At 42.4% G+C, this 11,847-nt stretch overlaps 1 protein-coding gene across 1 annotated transcript; it reads right to left on the bottom strand.

The window, feature by feature from the left end:
- Nucleotides 1-646: 646 nt before the first annotated feature.
- On the bottom strand, nt 647-10,056 carry LOC115082584 (hedgehog-interacting protein-like; the record flags this gene model as incomplete). The annotated part of the gene is made up of 3 exons (XM_029586800.1): nt 9,803-10,056; nt 9,299-9,611; nt 647-842 (listed from the first exon to the last, which is right to left on the bottom strand). Coding segments are annotated over exons 2-3 (451 nt in total), but the record flags the coding sequence as incomplete, so codon positions are not given.
- Nucleotides 10,057-11,847: the final 1,791 nt, after the last annotated feature.

The raw sequence follows: 11,847 nt of genomic DNA, 5'->3' as shown, positions 1-11,847 counted from the left end.
TAAAGAGGATGGACCATCTCTCCTGTGATGAGAGGCTACACAGAATAGGGCTCTTCTGCCTGGAAAAGAGACGGCTGAGAGGAGACCTGATGAAGTTTATAAAATCATGAATGGCATGGAACAGGTAAATTAAGGATGGTTATTTACCCTTTGAAATAATACTAAAATGAGGGGACACTCCATGAAACTAATAACTAACAGATTCAAAACAGATTGCAGAAAGTACTTTTTCATCCAGCACACAATCAAGCTGTGGAATTTGTTGCCAGAGGATGTGATCAAGGCAATTAGCATAGCTGGGTTTAAACAAGGTCTGGACAAGTTCCTGGAGGAAAAGTCCATAGCACATCATTAACAGGTAGATTAAAGAAAGCTAATGCTATCCCTTGGAGTGAGTTGTTGGAATCAGATCCACTTTATAAGATCTAAATTGCCCACTGTAGGAGACAAGATGCAGGGCTCAATTGAACTTGGTTTGACCCAGCATGACATTTCTTATGTTCTTATGTAGGAAATATCATGACAAGCTTACTGGCCGGAGTAGCGCAAAGTTTGCTCTGAGCATCGCTGATCTGCGGGGCCATAGCAAGTACAAATGGCTTAAATATTTTTTCAGTTCTAACATTCCATTCATTGCATTCCTTACCTGGTATGTGGCCTCTGCAAGTATAATAGAAAGCTTTACAATAGTCTTTGCACAACGAGGGAAGGACCAACTCTCTTTCAGGTGCCTCCCCTCTTTCAGGTGAACGGAACAGACTCTGAGCATGTGGGGAACAGTAGGCACAGTTGATTTCTTCCAGCAGCTTCACGCATTCAGTGTCATTGGTAACAGAAAATACCTGCAAGTCAGAAGCCAGAGTCAAATAAATGCACAAACCGAATTTATTGTTTCACACACACACACACACAAAGATTCTTTTGATATGATAGCAAGGAAATCGTGCTAATTTATTCAACCACCAGGGTTTTGCTAGTTCAAGTGTTGCAACAAATTAGGGCATCATGCTAAAGACACAACAACATGCTGTAAGGCCATAAGATGCGATGACAATCACATATGGAAAAAACACGATTGCACTATAGACTTAACAATTTATATTTCACATGCTATGTTAACTTCTTTTTTTTAACTACGCCTGATGTTTATACTATATTACTGTGTTACTGTTTGTGATTATCATCAATTGCTGCCTTCAGTACAAAGATTGGCAACTATGGAACGCCAGTTCTCTCTTTCTTCAATTTTCCTGTTTACTCCACCCATGTTTCCATATCTTGGACATTATTCGGTTTCATTGTCTCAGACTGCTCTCTACTTTTCTCTGTCTTTTTTGCCCTCCATCAGGCCTTTCAGTACTAGATTAACTAATTTGCCATCAGAACCTCTGAGAACATGGTCAGTAGATCTCATCTTCCTTTTAATCACCTCTTCTGTCAAGGATCTTCAATGTCTCATTATCTCAGGCACCTTTCATTAGAAACCAAGTCCTTCCAGCTGATCTTCAAAATTCTCCTTTACTACCACATTTCAAACACATATACTTTATTTATGATCAAATTAAATCAAAGTTTATTATATCCCAACTTTCCAAGAACTGCTCAAAGTGGATAACAAAATCAGAGAACATTTTCTAAATTTGCATGAATTGGAGACCCAGTGACACAAATTTATCTCATGCATATAAATGATATCCTAAAAACCCATGGGGTTTTGGAAGCCCTTATGTATGCATTCAGAAACCTTAACTTTAGATCTACTGTAAGTTCCTCCTGAGAAACTCCTTACTGCTATTATTTTCATTTCATTTAATAAAATTTATTAATCGCCTATCACTAATAGGCCTAGGCGATATACAAGGCATACATACATAATAAAAACAAAAGCAAACAAAACACACTCAAATATATTTATATTTAGGTTTCATAGAAACCATACCAAATCATCAAATATGGTAATATTAAATGGCTTTCCGAAAAGGGAGAGTCATAGAGTGATAATCCTTATAGTCACTTGACCTGACATATTGAAGCACATTCACATCAAATGATGATTCCAAACGGGAGAATCAAAAATAACAGTTTATAGCTTAATCATTTGTATAGCGCAACCAGATATTGGCATCACTGTACAGGGACACCTGAGAGAAAGCCCCTTCTCCATGGAACTTAACAATCTAGTCAAGAAACACAGACAAAAGGCTTTGGGTTAAAATCAAGAAGGCCATGACTCAGAAGACCTAGATATAAATGGGTTATAGGTGGGATTAATTCATGAAAAGGACAGCTTTAATAGTAAAGCTGCAAAAAAAAAAAAGTAGGCCTGTGGTATCTTAAATATCTACCTAAGAAAAACAGGTAGTGGGATGCATGGGTGAGAGGCAGGGTGGGTGAGACTAAGTCACACTCAGGCTGATGCAATACAGTACACTCAGCCGAGTGCATTGGCTAACCCATAGTTGGACACGCATTTTGGATGTGCACAGGTCAGAAAAAGGGGCGCTTGTAAAATTGAGCGTCCTTTTTCCTAACCCGCTGACAGCCACCGCTCCTGGGCGCCCACTGCTAAGGAGGTGCTAGGGGTGCACAATTTCCCCTAGCGTCTCCTTTTTACCGCGGAGAGGTCGATCAGTGTGCGTTAGGAGAGCAGGCGCTCAATCGTGAGTGCCGATTCTCCCCACGCCGATATTGCATCGGCCTGATTAAGTAGCTCTTCAAAGTTGCCGTAGATTACTATTCAAATGCAATGCACATACATGTTTTACTTAAAAAAAATCATAGAAAATGTTTAACTACCCTTATAGCAAGAAATCTAAAAAAAAAATATTACAATCCCAAAAATCGTTATTTTGCTTTCCCAATTCTTCTTTGTTACCTCTGTTAGACATTTTGTATATGCTGTGATCCAACCACCTAGATATTTATATATTTTGATTTGTTCCAGTTTCTGTCTTTCTCACAATAAAAAAAAATCTTATGGTCCAATCATATAGAAAACCAATGTCCAGGTAGGCAAAATGAGCTTGATTTAGATTAAAATGTTTGACCCTATTCCTAATTCTCCTACTATAGATTTAAAACAAGAGCTCTTATGGTGCCATTTCAAAGGTTTTATTTTTTTCATTTCACAGTATAATTATGTACTGTATAAACAACAACTTGACACTAAAAAAAAACCCTTCAAGTTTACATTTTTTAACAATACAATGTGCATTTAAAAAAAATTTCAGAAGTTGACATTTTTCTGAGATGAGACACTATGAAATGATTTGATTTTGCCCTGTAAATGAAGAATACATAGTATTATGCACAGCCCTTCAGTTACGGAGCACCAAATGTGTGTAGAAGGAAATAAACATATTCAGTAGGAGCTGTGTCCTCAGATGACAATGGAAAACAATATACTCCTTTCCTGTGACTGTGTATGAATGCTGTGCACACTGGGTTCTTCTGTGAACCACCTGTCAAAAAGGCTTTGTCTTAGCACTCTGGCACTGCCCTGGGGAGACCTGCGGAGGCCACTACAAAACGGTGACATCTCCTGGCCGGAGTCAGGGTGCATGCATAAGTGGGTCCTGGAGGAAACCCCACGAGGTCCGTGTCCCTGCCCCAGGGGCTGTTGCCACGAAGGCGAGGCTAGATGGGGAAGGGGGCAGGTCAAAACATTATATAGTGGGGGGGAGGGAGGGAGAACATTAGTCTGGGTACTTGCAGATGAAGGCTCATATTTATTGCCCCAGCCAGCACAATGGAACAGGGAGAAACTGCCAGGCCAAAAAAATCCTATGCTTTGTTGACCAATTATTATCCAGAAGGTGCATTATTTAAATAGAAAGCACAACTTCTTCAGTCCCTGTTTTTTTGCAACATTATTTTGTTATATATCGAAAGGTATTCTTTCTCTTATAGAGATTACATGAACAGTTTAATCGCATACATACAGGAAATGAATTCTGGCGCATTCTCAAGCCATTCACTTAACTTACAAATTTAATTGTGATTTATATTGACAAATTTAATTGTGATTCATGCTGACTTCAATTTCAATTGTTTGTAAATAATGTTGCAGGTTATCTTGTTGTTGGTTGAACTTTTTCCATTCCCTCCCCCCCCCCCTTTACCCTCTTTTTTACCTTGATTCCTTTAAGTTTTATTTCTCAAATCACTGTTTATTGTAAAGCCTGTTGCAAATTTATGTTTTTCTTGTAAACTGATGGGATGTTCCCAACGACCATCGGAATATAAAAATGCTTAAATAAATAAATAAATATAATACATGAAATCATTTACTGACTTACACCCTCACCATGCATTAAGCGGCTCTCAAACCTCTAACAAAAAGTTTGTTTTGTTTCTCTTCAGCTTTCAAACAGAATACACCATGGCTCTTCCATACATTATTCACCCCTACCAGTTCTGTAATTGACTTTTCAGGTTATCATGGTGACAAAGACTTCTCTGCCCAGCACAGAAAACGAAATGTAATTCTCTTCTGAGAAAACAACTTAAATATGGTGCGGGAGGATCTGTCCTCTATTCCCTCCCTAAAATAACAAGATTTAGAAAGGAGAAGAACTATTGTCAAGAGAATCTCAGGTCAGAACAACCTTTGCACAGCTTGCTGTGCCTGAACAGTAATTAACTCAAAATGTATGGAAATGGGACATTAACATTAAACTAGAAACAGATATATCTCTGTAATGAACACTCTGTCATAAACTGAAAGGATAACAATGTTTTGCACGTACAGAGGAATATTTTTAAAAAATGCAGAGGATGCCCCAAAGCTAATTTCTTGTTCTTACAGAAAACTGTTAATTGCCTCCCCACAGGTGTGTGTATATATGTATGTATGTATGTATGTATGTATATATATATATATGTATATGTACGTATGTATCTGGTTCCCTGTCTTTAAGAAAAAGGAAAACTAAGGATAACCCTCCCCCCCCACCCAAAAAAAATAAAACGTTCTATCTCCCTCCCTAGGCATTGCCATCCAATATGGTTCTACTGGTTTTATACTTTGAGGAATTCAACCCTTTACACAAATTTTTGGATTGTGTTTTAGTCACATACAAACTAATGAACAGATTAAGAAACAGGACCTAATAAATGATCTGAAATCAAGTACGATATTATTCTTTTAATTTTGTTTCCTGCTGTTCCAGCACAACAGGGGGGGTAGCATTTTGTTCTGTGGGAGGTCTTCAGTGTAAATATCTGTTTGAAGATAGATAGAGCCATCATTCTAGCTTTTCTTTCAGTGAATCAATACTCTTAAGTCCATTAAAATGACTTAGACCAAAGCTGAACAGGGTTTCACCACTTCTTATTTCAATGAATCTAAAGAGGGGGGGGGGGGGGGGGGGGGCGGAACTTGCCGGAGTGAATTTTTAAAGTAAAAATAGCATATACATGCTTAAGTAGCATGTATGCGCATTTATGCTATTGTATAAATACCAAGAGTATGTGCATATTTTCGGTTTTGCAGGTATATTTTACTGGGATAAAAAGGGGAGGTGTAGGGGCTTTCAGGGTGAGGATCAGAAGCACAAATGGTAGCTGCTATTTTGTAAGAGATACACCTGTACATTAACGAAATTGCTCATACATTTTTACCTGTTAATTGACTTGCGCAAGTGAATTTGGACTTGCCTGCAGTTTTTAGGTGGTGGTGGGAGATTCAGGGAGAAGTGTTAAGAGGGTCTAGATGAATTGGAGATGAACTGGTGGTGGTGGTATCAACAAACTGGTGATTCCACCTACTTGCGTACATTTATAAAATACCTGCTTCCACATTTAATTCTGGCTGTTTGTTCATGCAGCATCACAATTATTTCATGGGCATAATATACTCATGTATTTTTATAAAAAGGATAGGGAAAATTTGTGTTTTCTTGCATTGGGAAAAAACGTGAATACTGAAACATACGTGAGTACTGTCAGAGCAGAAAAAAACGGTATTTTTTGAAGTGTGCAGTTCTTATCGCCCAGTTTATAAAATACCGGCATTATTTTATTTATATAGACTTTTTATATACCATTGATCCAAATGAAGATCACAACAGTTTACAAAAGTAACATTCAAACAACAAGTCTACACAACAGGGATTAGTATAGATCTATGTCTACTGTGATTTTCTGGTGCATAGGTCTAGGACACTAGCTTTTCACATATAAGTCATTGGGTTGTCTTAAGATACTTTACATCTCTCATTACTTGTTAATCATTCTTTTAATGTTAATAACAGTAATCTCCATGCAGTTTATAAAATACGGGCCTTAATCTCTGTGCATCCATTTATCTGTGCAAATGCTGTACCACAGATAAGTTTGAAAGTTGGGCTCCCAACGTAACAAAAAAAGTGTGAACTGGTTTCCAAGTTTAGAAGGAGTATAAGGAGGAAAAAACCCTCATTTGACTGTAGCAGTTGAAATTAAGCATTCTGTGGCAATTATGCAAAGCCTCCAACATGTCTCCTAATGATTATGCCTGCTGTTGACTAATTTACAACATCTGTAAGGTCATCCTTTAATGTTTAGTCACAGGAAACTAGTAGAATCGCCAGCTTGTGTGTGGGGGGGAGGAAGGAATTAGGCTGGTTGTTAACCTTAACATTGCAAAGTAAAAAGAGTGGTCAAGGAGAGGGAATATTATGCAAGTTTTTGATTTATGTTGTATATGTAACTTTTTTTTTTCAGTCACTGTAATTAAGGAAACCAGCATCCATGGGGGTAATGTTAAGAGAAGAAAAATGCAAATGCAGTTAAGTTGTGACACTAACTCTGTCTAGGTTCACAGTTATTTCTGTAAATCATCACTATGCCTACATGGCTGCTCAGCTGTTGCGCAGAACACATGCTTCCTCTGTACTGCGGGGCTGGATTATATCATTAAAGAGTTCAGTTTCAATTTTAGGCTAATATGTAAATAGATCATTGTACAGAGGCACCTGTTAAAGGGACCCGGGATGGATTATTTGTTTAGTTGGATATGTTCCGCAGTCGCTTTTGTTTGCGAAAGAGCCCGAGCAAACAAATGATTGTAAAAGGGCACACTTGAAAACAATTACTTTTCAACCATGCCTTGACAGCTCGTACTGCAAAGCCATGGAAGGTGGGGGACCTGCAGTGCCTGCTTAGCTATAACTTTCTCATCCTTAGAATTTCTGCAATCAAAGCGCACGAACGATGTGTTTGCAATGATGCAACAACAACAACAAAAAAAAGTGTCAGTATCCACAGCTAAAAAAAACCCAACACATGCTAATAAACACCAGGCAGTTATTACTTGAGCGAGGGCAAAGCGACCTGTCTGTTCATTCAATTACCGACACAGGAGTTTTAATGACAACTGTTTCTTGGACATTCCTGCCAGGAAAGGAAAGGGCCTATCTCTGTTATGAATCTCAAACTAGTGCTTGCATATGGTAGGAATAAAGGCAGATCTACAGCTGAAAACCGGCAACAAGACAGTTCTCAATAGTCATCTAGGAATAGAAGGGTGGGGGGCGGTAGGGCAAATGCTCCCTCAAAAGGCATGAACATTTGGACAGAGCAGCGGACTGAAGGAGAATGATGTTCTCCAGTTTCAACCCATTAGTGAACCAACTAACAAACACAATGGTGTTGTTGTTATTCTTTTGGTATAAGCAACAGGGCTCTGTGTGTGGGCAGCAGTTTAGTGGGGAGGAGGATAAGTCGACCCCTTTTTTGTCCTATTGATTTTTTCCCTATTTGCATGACTTGAGCAAATTAAATGATGCAATATGGCTTTTTGTTACAAAACAAAGTGAGAGATACCACCCAGACACATATGTTGATTCGTAGAAGCTGTTTACATGAGAATAGAGTGAAATCTACCGTGAACCGAGCATAAAAATTCAATTCAGCAATGGGTATTTTTTTTTGGTTAATTATGCTTGGGCCAGCAAGACTGAAACACAAGTTTTCCAAGAGAATCTCTCAAACCTTGACAACTACAGTGCTGTAACAGAAGAATTCTTAATTAAACCTAAAACCGGGGGGGAAGGGGTGGGGAGGGCACCTGATTGTTTATTTCACATGCAGTGCTTCCTAATTAGAATATTTAAGCCATATCCTTGTGTGTGTGTGTGTGTGTGTGTGTACATCACCAGATGCAATCCAGTAAAGGACTCGAGCTGCCTCAAAATCCAGTTTTTAAAACAATGGTGCTTTTAAACCTTTATGAGAGCCGGGGTTGGAGGGTGGGGGGATGTTACTTCCTAACGCTCTTAAACCGGAGCTCCGCGTTCAACTGGAGGCAAGTTTTCTTCCACAAAAAAACGAAAACGCTTGAAATTTTTCCCCAAACGGTTTCAAAGGCAATACATCCAACAGTTAGAGCTTAGGGATGCTCAGATCTTCCTTTTCATTTTTTTGGGGGGGGAGGGGGGGCTACGAAAATGACAGTAAACGCCCTGGCAAAAAGTTTGAGGCAGGAGGACCGGCAGCAGCAGCAGCAGGGATAACCATGGTAACAAGGGAGGCTGCCGCCGGTGGAGGTGCAGCCGCCCCTCTGCTGCTGCTGCTGCTGCTGCTATTGCAGCGGGAGCCCGTGAGCGGCAAAGCTGCTCCCGCACCCAGCCACCTCCATCCACGGGGTCGGTCGAGAGTTGAGAGAGAGACCCGGATCCGAGCCCTGCCAGCGGCAAACTTCCCACGCCCCGACCGAAATTCCCAGCGCACCTGCCCCTTTCCCCCATCACTCGAACAACTTTCTAACCTCTCTCTCCGGAGCCACCGCTACCGTGCTCCGAAGGGGGGGGGGGGTTTGATAATATGTTTTGTTTTTTTTATTTTTGATAACGTCCCAAGAAATCTCTTGGACGGCGCCTAGGGACGCGATGCAGGTGGACAGGCAGGGGAAGCGCGCCCGCCCGCGCCGCCGAGCCGGGGGGTTACCCAAAGGGACCAAGCGGACCCCGTTCCACCTCGGCGCGCGACCCAAGCAGCAGCTCAGTCTGCGACGACTCGCGGAGACTCGCTCTGTGGCCACACATCCAGAGTTGCCAACGACTTCTGCCGCTACTTAATATCTCTAGAGAGCTGCTGACCCCTACGCTCCTCCTCTCTCTCTCTCTCTCTCTTTCTTTGGTAAAACTGGATTTCCAAAAGTCAAATTTTCCCTCCTTCCAAGTCTCCCCCGAGTCCCAAACGCCGCGACAAACAAATAAATAAATAATGCGCATTTGCCCTTGGAAGGTGGAGAGAGAATTCGCCGCGAGGAGCAGTGGCGGTTGTTGGGGGAGGGAGGGGGGGGGGGCTGCCTTACCTTGGGATCGTTGTGCAGCCCCTGGCTGTCACTCCGGGAGCAGCAGGAGAGCCGGGGGTAGAGCCCGCGGCAGGTCCCCCCGCTCAGGTCCAACGCCAGCTTGCGGTCCCGCTTCCTCAGGCGCCTGGGCGGGCTGCCGTCCAGGCACCGCCGCCGTCTCGGAGCGCCTTCGCCCTCCTCGCCGAACTTGGCGTCGCACGGGGAAAGGGTCAGCGCGGCGGCGAGGAGCAGCAGCAGCAAGTGGGCGGCAAGCATCTTCCTCCTGCTTTCGGAAAGGTTGCTGCTGCCGCGAGTGTCAAAAGAGTGACAATAACTGAAAGTTAAAAAAAAAAAAAATAGGGGGAAGAAAAGGTTAAAAAAAAAAAAATCTTTGCTTTACTAAAAAAAAAAAAAAACAACAAGTTCTCTCTTTTTTTTTTTAAGTCTTGAAGATAAACATATGCTGCAGAAAATATTACTACTTTCCCCTTAACTCCCCAAAACGGGATGCTGGAAAAGCCGCACCAATGCCTTTGGCGACCAAAAAGTTGTCAGGCGGCTTGCAAAGTTTCAGCGTTCGCCGCATGGACTTGGGGTCACCAGATGAGTGAGGGTCTGGCGGGGAGAGGCGGCGGCTCCCTGCTGCACGGAGCGGATGTTTAGGTGAGACAGTAGCACTGGGGTGTCTCTGCCTGCTGCATCTCCGAAGGGCTCTCATGTTTCCTTCTTCTTTTCTTCTTCTTTTTAACCAGAGCGCGGGGAGGTGCTGCCACCGCGCGCCCCCTCGACGTCACTCTCCGCCGCGAGACGGAGTGGTGGGGGGTAGGGGGAGGAGAGAAGGTGGTTGGAGGGGGTGGGTGGGGGAGAGAGAAAGGAGCGCGAGGTGGGCGCGCGCCAGAGAGGAGCTGAGACTCGCGCTGCCGTCGACTGCCTATTCTCTGGACGCGGCAGCACGCGGGAGGAGAAGGGAGTGGGGGTTGAGGAGGGAGAGGGTGCTGGGAACGGGTAAGGGGGTGCCAGGATAGCAGGGAGAGGATACCTCTGCCCTAGTGCCGAGTACATAATTAATGAGGATGCTTACTTGTGGGTATCTGACATAATGTTATCATCGCATTGCAAGACTTCCAGCCTTGCAGATTCTATGATGAAGTTGGTTTTTGTGACTTTTGGGGGGTGGGGGGTGGGTTTGACTTATGGTGATTTTTTTTTTTTTGTTTGCTTAGATCTACAAGATATGTATTGGAATAAAACGTTATCAAAGCTTTGTAATTAATGCCTATGGTGATGTAAAGTGTTTATGCATCAGGCTAAAAAAGAATTGTACAGAAAGTGCATCCTATTGCTTTTTTGCTTAATTGAGTCGCACTTTCTAAATTCTAACAGAAAGATGACATCCTTTTTTCAGATCTTAGTTCTAACAGTACCTCTAAAGAAAGGGCCAGGTGGTCTGGAAGGTTCATGAATTGCAATATCCAGGGCTTAATTTGTAGACAGGAAGTGGAACTGTGCAGGGAGATGAGATGGGGGAGGCCAGGTCTAGGTTTGACCGTTGCAAAGGGGCGGGACCAGTGCCAGGTGTGAACTCTCTCTTTCTCACATACACACACCTACATACCATACCCAAATCAAAGCCATGTGGCTGCCTTTGTCTCAGGGTACACAGCTCTGCTTCCTGCAAGAGCAGAGGGGCCATAAGTGATCCATGCAGCTTACTGAGTCTGTTCTGTTTCCTTAGGGGAGCCAGATCTGATATACACTGCCGGCTCTGCTCCATTTTCTCTGGTCCCAGAAAAAAGGATGCAGACCTCTGTTCTGGGTTGTTCTGACAGAAATTAAGCCCTCAATAATGGATACAAAAAGGGGTTGAATTAGCATAAGTTTGAAAGTTGTGAGCAGTAGAGCCATTCATCAAGACCAGAGTTGAAGCCTTAACAATTGGCATTACTGTTCACAACTTTCAAACTTGTGCTAATTGAAACCCTTTTTTTTGTGCCTGTTCTTTGCTCTGTGGCGTCTGCTTCAAGATCACCCCTTCTTCTTCTGTTCCCTGCAATACAGGAGAAGTGTGTGGGGAGGGAGGGGGAACAAGAGATGAGGGGCTAGATTAGAGAGCAGAGTGGCTGTTCTCTTTTCTGTGTGTTTCAGGATCAGCCACTCTCCTCTTCCATGCAGGTTGCCTGGAGAAGGAAGAGTTGGAGCAGAATACCCCTGGCTGTTCTGCCTCTTAGACCAAAAGAAGTGCCAGAACTCAATTCCACCATATTCCCCACACAAATTAAGCAATATCTGTTTGGTTGGCTTCTCCAGGACAAATATGTTTACTAGAAAATATTTTAGCAAAAGGCTTTGCACTTGTCTGCACAGAGGTGCAGAAAATCATTCAGTGAAATGCATTTCAATTCAATTGCAAGTCCCAAATTTCCTTCCAAGATACAATGGGAAACACCCTTCATTTTATGATTGTGGGTTAATTGTGACACCAATGATGATTGTGATGATGATGTTTCTACTACAGTCTGGAGTCAATCATGTGGCTGAACACATATCAGTCCAGAAAATGATAGGGCTAT

This window comes from Rhinatrema bivittatum, unplaced genomic scaffold (genome assembly GCF_901001135.1).
Source record: "Rhinatrema bivittatum unplaced genomic scaffold, aRhiBiv1.1, whole genome shotgun sequence".
NCBI lineage: Eukaryota > Metazoa > Chordata > Amphibia > Gymnophiona > Rhinatrematidae > Rhinatrema > Rhinatrema bivittatum.
This window is presented reverse-complemented; position numbering and strand designations above follow the sequence as displayed.